This window comes from Martes martes (assembly GCF_963455335.1).
Source record: "Martes martes genome assembly, chromosome: 4".
Taxonomy (NCBI): domain Eukaryota; kingdom Metazoa; phylum Chordata; class Mammalia; order Carnivora; family Mustelidae; genus Martes; species Martes martes.
This window is the reverse complement of record NC_137891.1, coordinates 179,603,962-179,624,034: the sequence shown is the minus strand read 5'-3', so window position 1 is coordinate 179,624,034 and position 20,073 is coordinate 179,603,962. Positions and strand designations below refer to the sequence as shown.

At 63.0% G+C, this 20,073-nt stretch overlaps 1 protein-coding gene across 2 annotated transcripts; it reads right to left on the bottom strand.

Annotated features, from left to right (window-relative positions):
* Positions 1-1,316: 1,316 nt before the first annotated feature.
* ATP13A2 (ATPase cation transporting 13A2) lies at positions 1,317-20,004 on the bottom strand. 2 transcript variants are annotated; one of them, XM_080800955.1, is made up of 29 exons: positions 19,869-20,004; positions 12,913-13,007; positions 12,621-12,803; positions 12,263-12,321; positions 11,973-12,084; positions 11,624-11,703; positions 10,792-10,869; positions 10,572-10,641; positions 9,728-9,862; positions 9,572-9,638; positions 9,361-9,492; positions 8,699-8,854; positions 8,120-8,230; positions 7,983-8,029; positions 7,705-7,893; positions 6,582-6,788; positions 6,047-6,142; positions 5,809-5,968; positions 5,606-5,726; positions 5,295-5,419; positions 4,428-4,588; positions 4,188-4,304; positions 3,981-4,060; positions 3,631-3,783; positions 3,445-3,541; positions 2,373-2,596; positions 2,124-2,275; positions 1,819-1,988; positions 1,317-1,733 (listed from the first exon to the last, which is right to left on the bottom strand). In XM_080800955.1, exons 1-29 carry the CDS (start codon positions 19,876-19,878, stop codon positions 1,599-1,601), a joined length of 3,522 nt encoding a protein of 1,173 aa, XP_080657081.1. In that variant the 5' UTR covers positions 19,879-20,004; the 3' UTR covers positions 1,317-1,598. The 2 variants fall into 2 exon arrangements, with proteins under 2 accessions (XP_080657081.1, XP_080657082.1); XM_080800956.1 differs by having other exon boundaries at positions 9,728-9,835.
* Positions 20,005-20,073: the final 69 nt, after the last annotated feature.

The following is a 20,073-nucleotide window of genomic DNA, read 5'->3' as shown; positions in this document are numbered from 1 at the left end:
GCCCTTCCTTAGCCCTTGGCTGCTGCCAGGCCCAAGCCCACTAGGGAAGGAGAGGAAACCACCTTGCAGAAAGGCTGTTCCCTTCACTCAACAAAAGGGGGAAACAGAGGCCCCTGAGCTCCCCACTCTCGTGTCCTGGCCCCCAGATCCTCTCTGCTGCTTCTCCCCCCTCCCCTGGCCCTAAGGACCCAAGCAGAGGTGGCAGCTATGCGAGGAGGGGGTAGTAGGTGTGGGTAATCTTGCGACGACCTGGAGACTCACTCCTTCCCTGCTGGCCTCTCCCACCAGGTTACACGCTGTCCACGGGCAGAGGTCAAGTCTTTCGTATACTGTGCTAGCACCTGTGCCCGGCACATGACTGCCCAATAAATGCGTGACGAAATCGGCTAAGGGTAGAGCAGGGATTCAAACCCAGGCCTCTCCCGGTGTCCTCCAGCCTCCCCCTGCCCAGCATCTACCACCCTGAACTATTGCTGGTTGACACTGCTGGGCTCAGCGCACGTCTGTGGCCACACCTCGTAGTGTAAATTGCTTTTTCACACCTCACATCCCTTCTCCGTGGGTTGATTCCACATCGACCGAGCTCCTGCGAGGGCAGGCCAGTTTTGGCACCAGGACTTCTGGTGATGAGGTCGGCAGGGATGTCCGGAGTGCAGGAAGCAGTCTTTCTTTCCTGCTCTCTCTGGCCTTGCCTGCACTGACAGGCCAGATGACCCAGTTGCCTCTCCAGAGCAGGGCTTGGACAGTGTCCCACTGGTGGGATGAGGTCAGAAGCACCCACCCTTCCCCGGGGGACAGGGCACGTGGTTCGGGTTGGGAGATGTGGGCTCAGAGCCTGGATTTTCATCCGAGAGAGGAATCGGACCACAAACTTGTCCCGGGATCTGGGGCATGGGGGGCGGGGGCAGAAGGGAACAGTCCCCATTAAAAGCCTCGGAGGCACTGGCACTTGTGGGAGGCATGGCCCTTCTCTTGCTGACCCCACAGGATGGAGGAGCGCGGATGCTGGAGTCCAAGCGATCTGGCCCCACCTCTGACTAAGTGAGTGGCCTCTAAGCCTCAGTTTCTCTATCTGTAAAATGGGGATGAGACTGACTCTTCAGTGATAAGGACTGAAAGACGCCACACACAAGGTGATTAACGGGGCACCAGGCATGCGCTCAACCCGGAAACACCATGACTGTCCGATGAACACACGGAGGCCCCGAGAAGGGGGTCGCCCAATATGATCTGAAAAGTCAGGTGCCAGAAGCAGACACACACTGGGGCCCCCCGCACCAGACACCCGGTCTGTGGCACCACATGGGAGACAGGCTGCACCAGGAAAATATTTTGACTTTTATTTGCTACACCGACAGCGGCCCCAAGGCGGGGCTGGTGGCTGTCGTCTCTACACGGGATGTCTGAAGTCGGGGACAACAACAGCATTTCCCCAGCGGATGGCAGGGCAGGCTGGGCCGGGCAGACTCGGGGCAGGAGGATGACGTCTGCCAACCTCCGGGCCGCGGGAGCGACGGCGGTGGCGTCTCTGGAGATGCGTCCCGGGCGGTGGCTCAGAGGCAGGGAAGTCCAGTGTCCAGGGGGCCGAGAGGCCTGCACTACCTCACGGGTCCGGCGGGTGGCGGCCAGGGCTGCTCGGCCAGCTCCCGTTCCAGCTGCTTGAAACGCTTCTTCGAGACCTTTTTGGGCCGGAGCCGCCGCAGACAGGCCGGGAGGCATTGGTCCAGCACGCTCTGCGGACGACATCGAGGGTGCAGAGGGGTGGCTGCGGCCCACCCCCAAAGCTCCCCTCCTTCCCCAACCCAGGGTGAGCCCCACCTCCAGCATGAAGGCCCCCACGAAGTTGAAGGCCACCAGGCCCAGCAGCAGCAGCTTGAAGCAGGTGTCAGCGATGTCCCTCAGTGCCAGTGGGCCTTGCAGGAGGCCAGGGACCAGGAGGAGGCCCACCAGGATGGAGGCCAAGAGCGCCAGGGCCACCAAGAAGGGCACTGGGGGTGAGGGTGCGCATCAGGCTGGGTGGCCCTTGCCCCCGCCCACGCATGTCCGGAGGGGAAAGTCCCCCACTCCAGGCCACCCCAGCCGGTCCCTCCCCGACCCACACCAGCCCGGCCCCGCGGTGGCACCGTTGGTGTAGAGCGGCTGACGGAAGGGCGCCCCCCTGGACACGGCTGCAGCCAGGATGAGGTACTGGAAGCTGGACAGAGAGAAGACCACCGTGTTCTCGTAGTTGGGCAGATTGTCTGGCGCGGGCACGGTCTGGTTCAGAGGCACAAACCTGGGGAGGGGGCAGCGCAAAGATGGGGGCTCAGGGAGCGCATGTGCAGGGGATGGGGCGGGGGGCGGGGGATCTGGGAGCCGGGCTCCCTACTCACCAGGGTTGGGCCACGGTCAGGAAGTAGCCCCCCAGCTGCACGCCGGCCACCAGGGCCACCTGCAGCAGCAGGCTGCTTAGCACAGGGATGCTGAGCAGGGCCCCGGGTGGCCGCGCCTGCCCCAGCGCCAGTGCCGGCCCCGTGCGGCTCATGAGCACGGCCACCGTGGTGGTGATGACCAGGTCGATGGCCAGGAACTGCACGTCCCCCAGGTTGGTGTTGATCTGCCGGCAGGGGAGGGAGGGCACAGGAAGATGGCAGGGAGGCACTGGCCCTGCCCTCGCAAGTCTGAAGGGGAAGGCTGGACTCCTGCCTAGCAGCCCAATCGGGGGCGGGGTGGGCAGCGCCCTCCTGCTTCTGGGGAACTCCGAGTCTGATGGGGGAGACACCGTGCTGCCTTCAGGGAGCCCGCCCTTCCAGTGTGAGGGAGAAGGCATCCCTGCTGACCCTTCGGACACCTAAACCTAATGGGGTCAGTTCCTCCTGTCCACCGGAAGCTCCCAGTGGGCGGGGTGCTCAGCCTCTGCCTTGCGGAGCCTCTGGTCACCAGAGGACACAGTTCTCGGTGGATGCAGGGACAGATGCCAGCCAGCTCGAGATCTGCACTGCCCCCACCCCACGTCGCCTGCTTTCCGTGGGGCCAAGCCACGTGCGCTCAGAGCAAAGCTGGGGAGATACCCCCTGAAGAGGCATGATGGGCACAACCAAGTCTGGACCAGGGCGAGTGGGGAAACGGATGCAACAGTGGGATAGGAGCAGCGGCCCTGGCTCTGCCCCACTCCTGCCTCCGTCCCTGCCTGGGCTCTGCCTGGCTCTGCCTCGGTCTCCCCTGCAGACAAGAGCTCCTAAGGACAGGGATGACACGTTAGCACAGGACAGCTGTCCCTCTTTCTGAGGACCTACTGTGTGCCACCACCCAAGGCTCAGGAATTGTCCAAGCCACGCCACTAGAACATGGCAGAGCGGGATCTGAGGCCACACCATCCATTCCAGAAGCTGCTGGGCTCCTAGGCATGGGGCTGAGTGTCCCGTCTCTGGGCCTGCTCCAGGCAGCGAGCTCTGCCCCACTCACCGTGTAGAGGATCAGGACCGAGATGAACTGGGTCAGGCTGTACAGAGCCATGTACTTGAAGACGCTGAACGAGGTGTCGAGGGAACACCGGCCTTCCCTGCATGCACGGTTGGGGTGTTAGCGGGCCCGGGCTGGCTGTCGGCCCCGAGGGCACCCCCACCCCCCGCCGGCCCCTGCCCACCTCACCTGATGACCATGGGCACACACTCGATGCTGGCCATGCTTGAGGTGAAGGGCGAGACTACCGAGGCCTCAGCCTGGGACAGCGAGATGCCCACGTCCGCCGCCTTCAGGGCCCCGCAGTCGTTGGCACCGTCCCCGCACATGCCCACGCAGTACCTGCACAGAGGAGGGGCCTGTCTGGAGCCTGCCTGGTGCCCGGAACGTCGCAGGGGCCCCGGGAGAGCCTGCAGGGGCTCTCCCGAGGGTGATGATGACTCCTAAAGCCTGCGGTGGGAGGTGGGGGCTGGCGCACCCCCACCCCCATCCCCCCCAGCCGGACCCGCTAGCCCGCCCTCCCGCCTGCAGGTACGCACTGAAGCTTCTGGAGCTCACACACCAGCTCCGTCTTCTGCTCGGGAGCCATGCGGGCGAAGACCGTGCCCTGGACCAGGACCTGAGAGCACGGGAGGAGGGAGAGGCTGAGGCAGCTGCCACGTCGGGGTGGGAGAGCTGTGAGGAGGGGGCGGAGCACGGGGAGGCTTAGGACGACCAGGGGTGCTGGGGGGGTGGCGCAGCCCTACCTTGGGCAGCAGCTTGGGGAAGTGCTTCATAAGGACACCAAAGGTGGACCCGCTGAGGGCCAGGTGGCTGGATCGGGGGTCCGGCTCCACGGTGTAGCTGGCGGCCTGATCAGGATCCTGGGGGCACAGGAAACTCAGCTCAGCTTCCCCTGCCCACACTGGAGAGCTGGGGCCGGGGTCAGGCAGCACAGGGCGGGGTCGTCGGTGGGGTGTGTGGCTGGAACCCCGGCTCGGCCTCACCTTAGCCCCGTTCACAGCTGCGGAGGATTCCAACGGCAGGAGCTCGAGGGACGCAGGCTGGCCTCGCTCAGGGGGGGTGGCATGGATGATGACCAGATGCTCCCGGGGGCCCACCATGCCGCAGCCCTGGGCCACCGTGACTGCTGTCTGCAGGTTGTCCCCTAGGAGCATGGGGGCCAGGTCAGGGCCCAACTGCTGTCCGGGAGGCCCGTCCTCACCCTGACACTTATGGATGGGAAAACTGAGGCCAGACACGCTGTCTGCCATGACTGACTGGGTGAGCTCAGGCAGGTTCATCAATGCTCTGAACCCACCTTCATCACCTCTAAAACCAGGCATCGAAGGACTTAGGAGAAAGTGGGGATCAGGGCTAATGTCCCACATATCCTACTTAGTGCTGCAAGACTTTCTGGAAAGTGTGTGCATGCACTCAAGAGTGGGGAGGACAAGGAGAGAAGACACAGACCTACCAGGCCCCTCAGCGTCACCCTGGCTAGAATCTATTTCTTGTTCCATCAAACTGTCACCACTTTCCAGGGTGACATAATTCCCCCCATTTCCTACAGGGGGCACTGGAACCCAGAGAAGCCATGTCGTCTCAGGTAAGGGGCTGGACCCCAGCCTGCTTAGTGGGGGGGGGGGGGGGGTTGGAGGATGTGCCTGGAGGTCATTCTACTCCCTGGGGCCTCACCATTCTTATCTATCAAGTGGAGGGACAAGGGCCACTTGGGAGGGATCCTGGGAAGACCCATGAGACATCTGAAAAGGAGCTGGCCTGAGGCAGGGATCCGAAAAGAAGGGGTGCCTCTGTCCATGATGGTGGAGGGGAATGCCGCCCTCCCAAGCCAGCCTGTGGCCCACGGGCACCTGTCACCATGACGGTACGGATGCGGGTCCTCCGCAGAGCCTGGATGACCGCTGTGGTCTGTGGCTTCAGCAGGTTCCTCATGACCAGCAGCCCCAGGAGGCTCAGCTCCCGCTCCAAGGTGTCCCTGGAGGGTGGGCGGACCCAGGTCAGAGGTCACAGGGTGGTTCAGGACCCTGTCCCCGCCTCTGGGCAAGGCTCTCTCCCCCACCCTGTCCCCCTCCACCCTGGGGGCTCCTAGCAGAGAGGCCCCCCCTGCTCCGCCCACGCCAGGGCCAGAGGCCCAGTCCCCGGGGGGTGGGGGGCAGCCCACCTCGTCAGCTGCTGAGCAGCCTCCAGGCTGGGTGCCACGGGCAGCGGCTTGCTGGCAAGGGCCACCACTCGGTAGCCAGCGGCCGTGTAGCTCTGCAGCCTCTGGGCGAAGTCCGGGGGCACTGCCGGGGAGAGGCAGGTGTCACCGGGACAAGGAGCTGGGGGCCCACCCCGTTCTGGGCCGCGGCGGCCTGCCCCCTTCACCTGTCTCGGGCTTGCAGAGGCCTGCCACCAGCTCAGGGGAGCCCTTGACGTAGGCCTCGGGCTGCGCCGCTCCCGGCCACGCCACTACCACGTTCATGCGCTGCAGGGCTGACGAGAAGGGGAAGCGGCTGAGGATGCTGACGGGCACTGGGGGCTCCTCCTGCAGAGATGGGGGGGGCAGCTGAAGGACTGGCCCAGGGAGCCCACCCCTCCCATCCCACACCCCACCATGACTCACCACGCCCTGCAGCTGGGGCTCCTGGAGTGGGGGTCTCATCACCGCCAAGACCTGCGTCCCAAAGGCCGAGTCAGCAGCCGGGCCCTCGTCCAGGACCTGGGAGGCAGGCAGGGAAGGTTGGCCTCCGCCGGGATGGCAGCGGGCTGGGCCCACCGAGGGGGGCGGCGGGAGACTCAAGTTAGCCTCCTGGAAGCCTTCCTTCGCGGGAGAGCGGATTGAAGTCACGGGCTGTGGAGTCGGAGGGACCCCAGTTCAAACCCTGGCTTTGCCACTCACAAGCTGCAGGGGGACCTTGGACAAGTTACTCCGACTCTCCCTCAGCCTCCGCTTCCTCCTTCTGGGGCAGGTTTGGAAGCTTCCCTCCAGGGCTCCAGGGGAGCGTTGGCACCAAGTGGGGGCTCCCACGTGGCCCTCGCCATTGTCATTAATGACGGTGGCACAACGATGCCACCCAACGTCCTGGCATGAAGACCGGGCGGGGCCGGTGAGAGCCCAGCTGCCCAGAGCCAGGGGCTGACCCGCTCGGCCTCCTCACCCAGCCAGTCGATTCCACCATCTTGAGGTCCATGGGGTCGCCCACGGGGGTGTCCTGGAGCCGGCTGAGGGCATGGCAGGTGGCCAGCGCTCGGAGCAGGGGCCCCATGGGCAGGCGGCGGGGCTCTGGCACCAGAGGCAGGAACGCCTGCCCTTTCAGGGGCACCACACCCATCACATCCAAGCCGTCCTCCGTGAGGGTGCCCGTCTGCAGGGGGCAAGGGACGGGCCAGTGATGAGTCCCGGGAGGAGCTGCGTGTGCCTGCGTGGGGTGCCCCCAACCCAGGCCAGGTGGGGGCCGTGGGAAGCCCGGGAGCCCGTGCAGGAGCCAGAAGCGGTCCCTCCGCCAGGGTGGCCCTCCCCAACCCCCGCCTCCTGTCTGGCACCACTGCCTCCAGGAAGTCTTCCGCCCCCTACAGCAGGGTCAGGAGGCCCCTGCTCCGGGCTCCCACCCACGACCACTCCGTTACCCCCCCATCACTTGTTTGATGGGAAGCTCCCTGTGGCCCCCAGTGCCCTCAGAATCATTAAGGTCTGAAGTCCTCAACGGGGCTCACCAGCCTCTGCCTGACCAGGGCCCCAGCTGCCTCGGCCTGGCCCCCTCCCCGCTGCTCCCCGTGCCCCAGGTCTGTTCCTCCAAGGAGCCAGGCTGACTGCTCCCCAGCCCCTGTCTCATGTCTCCAGGAGCAGTCCCCTACCCCTGCCCCAAGGTCTCAAGGAACCTTCCTAGATGCCATGTCCTGAAGGGAGTGACCCCCACGGTACCACCCTCTCACATGACCCTGTTCACTTCCTTCCCCAAACCCATCACCACCTGCAGCTCCTTGTGCCCCCCAAGTCACTCATTCTGGAGGGGGGACATAACCCTGGGGGTCTCTGCTGGGTTTCAGTGCTGAGAGAAGCCCCAGGGAGCGACTTAATGACCTCAGACAGTCTGGGCTTTGTCTGCCAGACCCTGAGCTGGACATGCGTGGGAGGGGGCAGGGCGCGGGGTCTCTGAGCATTTCCGCCCCAGGACAGGATCTGGCACCGAGCTGGCCCTTGGTCAAGGCTGCCAACTGAGGTATACAGGTGTAGGGACCTGGTCGTGGTAGAGTCCGTGGCCCCTGCCCTGCGGCCCCCACCTTGTCAAAACACACCAGCTGGAGCTTGCCCCCCAGGTTGATGCGCAGCGGGTGGATACAGAAGATGCCCTGACTCCGGAGCCGGCTCTGGGCGTAGAGTGTGCACACGGTCATGGCGGCCGGCAGGGCGGGGGGCACCACCACCGTCACCAGGTCCAGAGCCCGGATCACGATCTCATTCAGCGGCACCTGGCAGGAGGCACGGTGAGCACCAAGGGCCAGGCCGGCCCAGGTCCCCAGCGGCGGTCCCCGCCCCTCCCCGGGGCCCCGAGGCTCACCCGGTTGCGATGGAGGATGAAGATGCTGTAGATGGTGCCGAGGAGAGCTGGGGAGAAAGCACGGGACTCAGTAAGGTCTGGGGGCGGGGCTTTGGGGGATGGGGCCAGCCAAGGGAGCGCAGGGGGCCCCAGCTCACCCAGGACTGAGAGGGCAGCCACGAACTTCATGCTGTGTTTGTAGAACTTGAAGTTGATGGGCCGGGGGTGCAAGATGGAGCTCACCAGACCTCCTTTTGCTGTGCAGAACCCTGGGAGGAGCCGGGGAGGGGAGGAGTGGGGAGGGCAAGGGTCAGGGCAGGCCCTCCCAACCCCTTCCCTACCCCACCACACCTGGGGGCTGTGAGACACTGCTCCTGGGATGAGAAATCATCCAGGTTGGGGTGACTCGTGATGGCCCACACACCCTGCCCAGTCCTCACAGGGTTTAGTGAAAACAGAATGAGTGGATACCATCTATAAAGTGGGCGGTTTCACTTAAAATCCAGGTATGTGGCTTCTGCTGAAACACTCAGACTAGGGGACACTAGGTCCCATCCCCACGTGACAAGAACCCCTCAGAGTCGTATAGGGCTACTCCTGTCCTAAGGGCTGGGCTCCCACTTGCTGGTCACATCCCTGACCATGTCGTCCAGCCAAACCCAAGCTGGGGGGTGGGACTCTCCTGCCCTGCCCAGGGTCGTGAGCCCGGCATCCCTCCCTGCTTCCCTGACTCCCACCTGTTCGAGTCACCACTGCCAGGACGTGGGGTCCGACGAACGCCCGTGCCTGCAGGATGAGGGTCCCACAGAAGAGCGTGTGCCGCCGGTGGGTCTCTGGGCAGTAGGGCATGGGTCCCTCCGGCAGGGCTGTCTTTAGTACTGGGACGCTCTCCCCTGGGAGGGATGCGGTGGGAAGCCCGTGAGGGGCCTCCACCCCACCCCTCCTTACCACCCAGACAAGGGTTAAGCACACTTAACTCTTGTAACTATACGTGCGGAAGTCACTGCCCCCATTTTACAGAGAGGGACACTGAGGCTCAGGGCAAAGGACATAAAGACACAGCCCCAGACAATGCAGAAAGAGGTGTGCCAGCCGGGTACCAGGGGGAGCCCGACAGTGTGGGTGCGCACGCCTGCACCACCCGGGGGGGGTGGTCGTGGGGAAGACGTTCTCACTCTGTTGGGATTATTTTATAACAAGCAGTATTATTTTTATAACTCAAAGCAACACACCAGGGGCGGGGGCAGGAGCGCCCAACCTCCTAGAAGCCCTGAGTGCCCGAGGGGTGTAGGATCAGCAACTCAGGAGAGCAAAAGGGGAAGAGAAACCTCAAAGTGCTGCTGCGAGGCCAGGGGCCTGGTGGCAGGGGCGGGAGCCGGCGAGGTGGGGGGCCGCTGACCTGTCAGAGCGCTCTCGTTGACCACGCACTCGCCGGCCACCAGGGCCGCGTCGCAGGGCACCAGCCCGCCTTCCTGGGGCAGCACCAGGCAGTCTCCGGGCACCAGCTCACTGCAGTCCACCCATTCCTTCTCTGCAGGCAAGCGGGGGCCTCAGCACGGCCCAGGGTACCCCCAGCCACCTCCTCGCGCCCCCCCATCCCCTGCTCTCACCTCCACCAGGCCGGCACACACACACCCGCGCCGACAGCTGCACCATGTCCCTCAGAGTCTGGCTTTGCTGTGGGCAAACGAGGGCACGTAGGGAGTGGCAGGCGGTGGCCCCATGGGGGACCCCCCTGCCCCACCCCCCACTCCGCCCCCACCCACCTTTCTGGTCTTGTAGATCGCCAGGCAGATGGACGCGGTGGAGATGAGGAAGATGCACAGGGCGTACGAGTAGTAGCGGTCGGCCAGCCACAGCCCGATGCTGAAGGCCTGGAACCCATAGTAGGGGTTCAGTGCCTGGGGGAGGGGCGGGGAGGCAGCATCAGGGCCCGCGTCCCCGGGGTGGCTAAGCCCCTCCAGACATCCCTGGAGCCTCCGGCTTCTTGGATCTGAAGAGGACACAGGCATGTAGATGCCAGGCCCCCGCTAAGCCCGTCCTCTAAGGGTCATCCAGTGGTGATGACAATTCCAAGCTCCATTTTGCAGATGAGAGCACCGAGGCAAAGAAGGCTCCTCCAGTCACCGGCCCCGAACCACACAGCTCCCCAGGGCTGCCTGGGGTTCCCATCAGGCCCGACTCCAGGAGCCAGTCTCCCTCTCGTGGGCGTCTGCCTCTGGCTTAGAGCGCCGGGATGCCCAGTGTCTTCTAGGGTGTCCGCGTCACTGGCTCCTCTCTGTCCCCTAGGCCGCATCACCCCTCTGAAGCTTGGGATCTTAGCCTGTGAACTGAGTGCCCCTCCTCGTGTGGCTGCCAGAGGGTCAGGGTGGCTCAGGGGCAGCAAGGCCCGGGCTCTGGGGCCTGGCCTCGCGGCCTCTACTCCCAGCCCCAGCCCGGACCCCAGCCTCCAATTCCTTGGGCTGAGTGGACGGGGCTGGGTCTGAGGAGACTCTCCCTTGTGGAGGAGGGGAGAGTCCCTATCAAGTGACCCTAAGACAGCAAGCCCCCGGCCAAGGTCACACAGCCAAGCCGGGCCAGAGCTGGGGCGAGGCCCAGGGCCAGCCCTACCTCGTCCACCAGCAGCTGGGGATAGGACTTGACCGGCACACTGATCACGTTGGGGCCGTATATGGTCTTCCTGTAAGAGAAGCGGCCAGGCAAGGAGATGGAGGGCGCCGCGGCAGCCGGACCCTCCGAGGGCGACAGAGCTCCTCGTCTCACCGCCCGGGAAACCGAGGCCCGGAGAAGGCAGGGGACCGGAAGACCACGTGTGCAGGGCGGTGCGCACCTCACGGTTTGGTCCTGGAAGCTGAGGCCGGAGCAGGAGCGGTGGACGTCGTTGCAGGTGCGGCCACGGTCCAGCAGGCTAGGGGCGGGGGGGGGGGGGGGTGGCGGGAACTCATGTGGGTGCCGGGGCCTGAGCGCTGCCTCCCTGCCTCATGGGACTCGGGGCTCCAGGTCCCTTCTGGGCCACTGAGCTCCTGGGTGGGGGGGGGGCGGGGGGGAGGGGGCAAGTCCCTCACTGACTCTGGGCTTAACCTTCTCCGGCCCCTCTGATCGAGCCCCAAGCCACCTAGCCACGGAAGAACACCGAGTGAAGATGAGAATAATGAAGAGTGACAAGAATCACTGTTACTGAGTGACGGGGGGGCTCTTTCCAACGACGATGCTTCCGGAGCATCGGCTCTCTGTGTCTGCTGCCTCGTCTGCAGCGCGGGGATAGTGACAGCACCTGCCACGTAGGGCTCCAGCGGGGTGAGAAGCCACACAAAGCACGTGGCTGAGGCATCCACATGTCCCCTTGGCACCCACCTCTGCAGATGCAGCTCCGTCTACCAAGCACTTGGGAGGCGGCAGAGCAGGGACGAGCCCCCAGACGGACGGCCCGAGTCCAGAGCCTGAGGTCTGAGTCAGCGTTTCCACCCCGGCCTGAGGCTGAGCCAAACTCTGGGCGAAGCTTACGTGCTTCCCCCTCAAAAAAGCCCGAGGAGGCAGGAATTCTCTTTATGCCCTGGTTACAGACAAAGACCCCGGGGCCTGGGGAGGCTCAGTGACTGGCTCGCGTCGCAGGGGCATGGCTGAGCGGGGAGCTCACGCCAGGCCACGGCCCTGACCCCTACCTGACTTGGCAGAAGGCCTGATGGCTCTCGATCCAGACGTAGCGCTGCCCTCGGAAGAGGTAGTACCGCAGCGTCCGGTGCTGGGCAAGAGAGAGAGGAGGCTGGGGGTAGCCGCAGGAGGAGGGGGGCGGGGGCAGAGCAGGGGAAGAGGCCAGAGTCACAGGGAAGAGGCAGGGAGGTTTGGGTGTGTTAAGGTGGTCGGCTGAGCATCCTGGACACTGGGGACATTGGGGACAATGGAATTGGAGGTGCCCAGGGGATGTGGCGTCCCACCCTCCCATTGTACAGAGCATGAAACTGAGGCCCAGGGAGGGTTAAGGACTTGTCCAGAACCCAGCTGTCCACTCACTGCCTCTTCGCTCCTGCAGAACTGGGCAGTGTCGTTCCACGCACCCTCTGGTACTGTCCCCACCGCCGCCTGGCTCCGACCATCCTCCGGGCCCTGTGCAGGCAGCTCCAGGCTGGTAGGAGTGCGGGGATGCTTGGGGAGGTCTGGAAGCCGATCCAGCACCTCCCCACCCCACGGAGCCTTAGCCCCCTGCCCCGGGGTGGGAGGCACTGCTGCCTTTGTTGGGAGGCTTGTGGACAGGGGCGAACGGGGAGCAGGGGCTTCTGGGAGGGGTGATGGGGCTATCTCACCTGCCCTCGCTGACGGCCTCAGTCTGCACCTGCACAGTGTATAGCTGCCACGAATTATCCTGGAACAGACGTTTGGACTTGCTCCTAGGAGAGACTCCTCCCCTCCCAGGTCCCACCCCACTACCTGGTGGCCCCGGCCAGGGATCAAGGACATAGGTGACCCCCTTAGGAGCCACCCTCTGCCCCTTCTGCCCACTGCTCAGATGGGAAACCAGAGCTCCAGAGACGACAGCCTGCACGCGGTCCCACAGAAAGTCAGTGGGCAGATGGGGCTGCGACTCCACACCTGATCCCCCGCCACCCCGACCCTGTCCGACCCCGCCCCAGCGCCACCCTCTCCAGCACGAGGCCGCCTCACCTCTTTGTCTCTTATTTCGATGACGAGTGTTTCTGCGCGGGCCAGGTTGCAGGGCCGGAGCCGCAGCCGCACCCCCCACACCGGCTTCCAGCGGAAGAGCAGCAAAGGGATCCCCGCCATCATCCAGACCACGATGTGATAGCCTATGACCCTCCATGGACTGCCACAGTAGCCGCTGAGCCTCTGCGGGGGTGACAGACAGGCCCTGTGGGGGTGGGGCAGGGCGAGGGCTGGGAGGAGGAGTGGGGCAGGGCTGGGGGCGGGGGGCGGGGGGCGCTCTGGGCCCACCTACCACGGATGAAACTGAGGAGCTGAGGGGATCTACAGATGTCTCTATCGTCAGGGTCCCATAGCCGGCGGGCGTGCTGCCCACGAGAGGGCTGCTGTCTGTGGGAGCAAAGGAGAGAGGTCACGGTGGGGGGGGGGGGCACTCCTCCCTCTCTCGTGTCTTCAAACAAAATTAGCATCAGCATCGTCATTTGTGGCCCCTATCAAAGTTGCGGTGGCTTCCGCGCAGCAGCGGTGGTCAAGGAGGAGCCGGAGGGACTGTTTTGGACGTTTGCTGTCCTGCTTGCTAGAACTGACCTGTAACATTTGGGGAAAAGACAGTCCCCGCTGCCTGCGGTTTCTCAGGTTCGGAGAGAGTGCTTTCTTAAAACTGACACGCAGGGAGGGCGCCTGGGTGGCTCGGCTGATTGAGCATCCAATTCTCCATTTCGGCTCAGGTCATGATCTCAGGGTCGTGGGATCAAGCCCTGTGTCGGGCTCCGTGCTGGGTGTGGAACCTGCTTGGGACTCTCTCTCTCCCTCTGCCCTCCCCACCCACCGCACTCTCTCATTCTCTCTCAAACAAAAAAACCTGGCATATTCCCAGAAACCAGCAGAAATGTTCCATTGACGGGGTCTTGCCTACAGATATCAGAGCAGAGCTTTTGAGAAGTAGCCTGCTGAGACCAAGGACCAGCACTGAGGGGCAGATGGGAGAGGGTTGGACACGCGAACTGGAAAAATGCGGCGGCAGATGGCACAGGTCTTTGCAGTGCTTTGGGTCCTTGCCCTGAAAAGCTTCAGGTGTCGGTCCCAGGACCAAAGGCAGTCAAACCTTTGATGCAGAAGAGCGCAGGAAAGGGACTATAAGACTATTCAAGACAGTGGTATTTGCAGCTGGGTGAGACAAAGGTTCTGGCAGGAACCAAAGTGGTGCTTTCTGGTTGAGTGAGGATCCTGGGGCCGTGGCGGAAATGGGACACAACCACCTTGGGACCTGGCTGCCCCCATGTTTCCTGGCGGTGCCTGATTCTGAAGTCTGAAGACCCCAGTTTGCTGCTGGAGCTGGCCTTTAGAATGAGGTCACGGCCAGGAAAGCGGTCTTCACCTGTGATTACGGGCTTACACTTGGGAGAGGAACACTATGGGAATGAGGCAAGCGGGAAGACCACGGGTTATTTTATTTTATTTTTATTATTTTTTAAAGATTTTATTTATTTATTTGACAGAGAGAGAAATCACAAGTAGGCAGAGAGGAGGCAGGCAGGGGGGAGGGGAGCAGGCTCCCCATTGAGCAGAGCGCCCGATGCAGGGCTCCATCCCAGGACCCTGAGATCATGACCTGAGCCGGAGGCAGAGGCTTAACCCACTGAGCCACCCAGATGCACCACCACGGGATATTTTAGATGGAAAACCACGACCTCTGTATTTCTGCTAATGCTGGCAGGACCAAGGAAAGGCTTGAAGTAAAAAAGAAGAAAAGCACCGCTAGGGGGCGCCTGGGTGGCTCAGGAGGTTAAGCATCTGCCTTTGGCTCAGGTCATGATCCCGGGATGCTGGAGATCCCTGCTCAGCAGGGAGTCTGCTTCTCTGCCCCTCCCCCTGCTTGTGCTCTGGGCTCTTGCTTGCTCTCTCTCAAATAAATAAATGAAATCTTAAAGAAAAAAAAAAAAGCACTGCAGGGGCGCCTGGGTGGCTCAGTGGGTTAAGCTGCTGCCTTCAGCTCAGGTCATGATCTCAGGGTCCTGGGATCAAGTCCCGGATCGGGCTCCTTGCTCAGCGGGGAGCCTGCTTCCTCTTCTCTCTCTGCCTGCCTCTCTGCCTGCTTGTGCTCTCTGTCTCTCCCTCTCTCTGTCAAATAAATAAATAAATAAAATCTTAAAAAAAAAAAAAAAAAAAAAGCACTGCAACTTTATAAACTGGTCCGACAGACCCAATGGCTCAAGGCTTCCCGGGTCTGTTATCTGACTGTTCCGGGGTTCTCGCTCACAGTGTCTTGTTCCCTTGTGTGTCTGGTTATCCCTGGCTGGGTGTGGGTGTGGGCGGACAGGGCCTGGTGAGCGCCCGGAGCTTCCACAGCCCGCACACACCCAGCTATCTGCTTCCTGGGAGCTCTGCGGCCCACTTTTGCATCTGGGCCCTACCCAGAGGGCACAGATCAGGGCTGCTTATCCTTGTTCAGCTCCGGTGCCCAGCAGAGTCCTGGCAGCAAGGAGATGCTGGGAAGACGAGTCTGGACTGAGGACATGTCAGGCCTGCCTTTGACAGCAGCCGGGAAAGGGGCCCCCACTCTCAAGGTGGGATGGGGGAGGGAGGAGCTCAGCTAGTGTGGAGGGGCAGGGGGAGCAGAGAGGAGGGGTGAGCGGAGGACAGAAGCTGCTATGTCCCAGCTGAGCACGTACCAGGGTTCCTTACTTAAATTAACCCTCTGCGGGGAAGGGCTATCACCCCCAATGTACAGATCGGAAAACCGAGGCTCTACTGAGAAATTCGGTTTCCTCCTGTCTCCCCTACCGCAGAGCTGTGGTCCTGGCAGGGCAGGCGGACAGTGCGTGCCGGGGGCTGCGGAGGGCCTGGGCTCACTATTCCCGCCTGAGACACGCAGGTGCCTGGGCCCATCCCCAGAACTTCGGGAGCGACGGCAGCAGTGCTGGGCACCTGCAGACTTCACAGGAGCCTCTGGCTTCACTTAGGGATGGGCGCGCCTGGCAGGTGGGGGCAGGCGCCAGATTTCTGAGCTCCTGCCCTTTCCCCTCCCCAGCCAGGGCCCTGCAGAGCCCTGCAGAGCCCTGACCTCAAAGTTTCCACCAACAAGCCCAGAGTGTCCCAGGCCGCTGCCACTGTCACTACATCCCCAGCCCCTCAGCTGCTCTGTTCCCAAACACTTGGGCTTCCCCGAAGCTTTCAGAACACTTCCAAAAGCCCACTGTGAGCAGGCTCTGCTCCTGGCCCTTTTAAACGCGGTTAACACACTAACCCTGCCGCATGAACTCCATTATTATCTCCTTCTTATAGAAGAAAATGAGGCTCAGAGAGGTTAAGCAACTTGGCCAAGCTCACAAAGCAAGGACACGGTCGTGTCAGGATGCTAGTCCAGGCAGGTGGACTCCAGTGTGGGTTTTATCCCTCTGCCGCACCACCCGGGAATGCCTGAGGACTGGGGCCTCCTGTCCCCATCAGACCAGGCAGAGTCTGTGCTCTCCCCCCACAGTCCCCACATCTCCACATAACGATGGTGACCATAATTACAACGGTAATGACCGTAATCAGAGCCGCCAACAGCCATTAAGCACTTCCCAGTGACAAGACCCACTCTCAGCCTCCAGCCGAATTAGCTCATTCAACCCTCCAGCCCTCCAGCAACACGAGGAGGGGGCCTCCTCTCTCTCATTTTACAAAGGAAGGAACCGAGGCTCAGAGAGACAAAGACCCCCCCGACCCCACCCAGTAAATGGTGGGGCCAGGACGTGGGAGCTGGATCCTGCTCTTTAGGGGCCCGAGTGGGCTACCAGGGCTCATGGCCTCATCCCCCCAGACCTCTCTGAACTCATGATTCAACAGCCCAAGCCACACCTCCAGCCAGGCCCTCCCAGTCCTCTTGGGTGACTCAGAGAACAAACAGAGCCACCGGCTCCAGGAAGAGGCCGGTCCCTGGGGAAAACACACACACACACACACACACACACACACACACACACACAGCACCTGCAGCCTGCAACCAGGGGGTTCTCTGGCTGGTAGCAGGAGTGACAGGCCAGATCAGCCTTCTTCCCTGGGGCTCCGACAGACCCGAAGCCGGGTCCCCTCTCACTCTCGGGTCCTGGCCCCGTCCAGCTCGTGAGTGGGGCTTGTTGGGGAAGCATTTCCTTCCCTTCCTGACAGCGGCCCGCACACAGCACACGGCAGAGGGCCCTCTGCCACCGCGGGAGCCTGGGAGTGGGTGACTCACTCTGGCTCCCGGCCTGGGGGGAGAGCAGCAGGCCTTCGGGGCAAGTGACACAGCCTGGCAAGCTGGGTTCTCAGGTCCTTGCCACCAAAAAGCCACAGACCTCTCTTGCGGTGGTCCAGTTGCTACTGGAGTCCCAGCTGTCCTTTCTGCCAGAGTCCTCTACCGCCCCCGAGACCGGCTCCACGAGCAGGGCATGGTGGGTCGTGTTTCGGCCCTGAGGGCTGGTCTTGGGGGTCTCCACGGCTTAAGGGAAAGACCGCCTCGGGGTTCTAAGGGGTTGACACAGGCCAGGCACTGTTCCAGGGGCTTCAATACATCGACTCACTTATTCCTCACCCCCACTTTATGAAGAGAGTACTACCTGTATCTCTATTGTACAGATTAGGAAACTGAGGCCGGGAGAGGTGAAGCCGGGGGCCCAGGGGCCACAGAGCCAGTGAGTGGTAGGATCTGGTTCGAGGCAGCCTGGCTCTCAGGTCCACGCTCCCAACCACGGCACCCGCATCCTCACGGCTTCCTCGCTGGGCCCCTGGTTCTCTTAGAGGCAAGCTGTGTTTTGGGAGGCAAGTGCCTTAACATTTCTGGGTTTCCATTTCCCCTCACTAGGAGCGGACCCCCGAGCAGCTGGCACACGAGGAAGTGTGAGCTGGCGGCCGCCCTGGGGGAGGCGGATGCTCCCAAGGCCTGGGCCTGTTTCACGGGCAGCTGCCGGCTTCCCTGCCAGAGGTGTGGCTCGGCTCTGACCCATTTCTCAGGCTCTCCTCTACGTGCCCATCAGCCCGTCCAAGTCCACCGCCGAGCCCCTGCTCCCCTGGGCCCACTCAGCGGCTTCTCCCTGGCTCGCTGCTGGGCTGGGCATGGGGAAGAAGCCCGCATGGCATGCTGGGCCCCTGGAAGCAGGTCGCTTCGGTCGTGCCGATCTGTAACCACCCTGCAATTTATCCCATTTTACAGGTGAGAAGACTGAGTCTTGGAGAAGCAGTTGCTCCCCCAACTTGCCTAGCAGCTGGGAAGGGTCTGTGTGGCCTCGGCCACACCCACCAGCAGCCATCATGCCATCGGGCCAGACCAGGCGTCCCCATCCTGCCCACAGTGCCTGGCATGTGGCTGGGTCTCAGGAACCATTTACTGAATGAGCCAATGTGTGCACGCCTGCACACCTCGCTCACAGAAGCCAGATGCTGAGGGGCGAGCCTCTTCGGGAAGGGCCCTGCCGGAGGTCACCTTGTACCACCCTCGTCTGCTTGCTTCCCCTTCGATCTCAACAGTGTTGTTCCCTCTGGGACGAGTGTCCTGCAGCCTATCACACACCCCTCACTTCCTTCGGGAGCATGCTCTCCCAAGTCCACCTTGGGAGGAAGGACAAAAGAGGGGCTTGAAGGAGGATGTCACATCTGTGGAAAACTAATCTCTCAGCAAGGTCAAAGCTCAGCGCTCTCTCTCTCTCTCTCCTGCGGGATGACCCCTGTCAAAACACTAGGAAGTGCTGGTTTGTCTCCAGGCACATTTCAGTGTCCCCACGGATGGCACAGGGAGGTCAGGGCCGAGTCTGATCTTTCAGGAACACCAGCTCAGGCTGGCCGCCAAGCCGGCTATGCGGGAGGAGAATACTTTTCACACTGACTGCACTGATCTTCTGAGGAACAGGGACTTATCACCCATCACCCTCGGAGGAGGGGCTATAATCAGCTCTCTTTACAGCAGGGGAAACTGCCGGAACTTCCAAGTACCTGGCCCAGAGTCAGACAGCCGGAAAGCGGAGAAGCTGGAAGTGAGTGGGTCAGAATGAACACATTGCTTAGTTCATCCTCACAGGCACCCCGTGAAAAGTATGGATTTGGATCCCATTTACCAGGAGGCACATCTTAATACGTCCACGGTCGCACAGCTGCGGGTGGTCCAGACTAGACTTGAACCTCCCCTGACTCCACAGCCCGGGGGGCCATGCCACCAACTGCAGAGGGGAGGGGCTGCAGCCAAAGCCATCTGAGAACCTCTTGTTTCCTGCGGAAGCCCAGCTTCCTGCAGCTGACCTGGCAGTGGCCCAGGGCGGCAGGGCAGCCTCCTCCCTTGCCTGTGCTCCCCCTGCAGCCAGAGGCTCCTCTCCTCTGCCAGGCTAGGGGGGTGAGGAACAACCTGTGAGTAGTAACCTGAGCTTTAGATCTGGAGTTCAGAGGCCCTCTCTCCTCAGCTTTCCCCCCTCCCTCACCAGGGTGCACACTGAACTTTGGGTTGGGTCGGGGGAGCGAGGTGGAATATGGGGAGGGAGAGAGCAGAACTGAGGGGTCTGCCTCTGTGGACGATGCTCAACCTTTGGTGGGCCCTTTGCTGAGGTCTGGGGTCTGAGTGACTGCCATGGAGATGAGACCCTCCTGGAGAAGAGAGGTCTCTGGGCTCCATTCCCAGCACGTGGGATTTAGACTCCGAAAAGGGTGGGCCTGGGACACAGGGTCTGGACTGGGCAACATGCAGGGTGTGGTCCTCAGACCTGGGTGTTGCCAGGCTTCCTCTGGGGGCTTGAGTGGCATTTGCGTCCGGGACACTCTGACTCAGGGATCCGGGAGCCCTGGCTTCTCCAACCCCCATTCATTCATTCATTCATTCATCCAAGAGGAGTACTACCCAGGGGCTGCGGACGCAACGGCCTCCATGGCTCCTCCCGGACCTGGACATCTGTCACTGCGGGAAGGAGTCCAATGGGCGTGGGGCATCTCCCCGAGCCCCTTCCGCGCGGACCTCCAAGCACCCTCCTGCACAGCGCCCAGGGCTGCAGGAAGGCGCGGGGGGGGGGGCGGGGGGCGGTTCCGCGCACCGCCAGACCCGGGGCTCCGGTCCTCTCTGGGAACGCCCCGTGCCCACTCCCCCAGACGAGGGCGGGGACGGGGACGAGCGCGGGGATGCCCCCAAGGGTTGTTCCCCTGACCCGCGAGCCTGCGGTGGGGGTGGCGCGTGGCGCGACGACGGGAGGCCCAAGAACCGCGCCCCGCACCGGGCGGCCAGGGCGGCCCGGGCGGCCCGAGCTGCGCACTCACCTGCGCTCATGCCGGCTCCTCGCGCTCATCGCCGGCCCCGGCGCTGCGGCCCGTGGCCCGGGCCCGGGCGTCGCGATGCCCCGCAGCGGGGGCGCGAGGCGGGAGCGGGAGGCTGGGGGCGTGGGGCGGAAGGCCGGGTGGGGGCGCGAAGTGGCCCGGGACACCTGCAGGAGCCGACGGCTGGCGCTGCTGGGAAGGTGCCGCA

Coding starts and splice junctions, on each gene's coding strand:
- ATP13A2 (XM_080800955.1), bottom strand. Junction 4,061..4,187: donor TCCCCAAGCTGCTGCCCAAG/GTAGGGCTGCGC, acceptor CCGTGCTCTCAG/GTCCTGGTCCAGGGCACGGT. Junction 3,784..3,980: donor TGTGAGCTCCAGAAGCTTCA/GTGCGTACCTGC, acceptor TCCTCTGTGCAG/GTACTGCGTGGGCATGTGCG.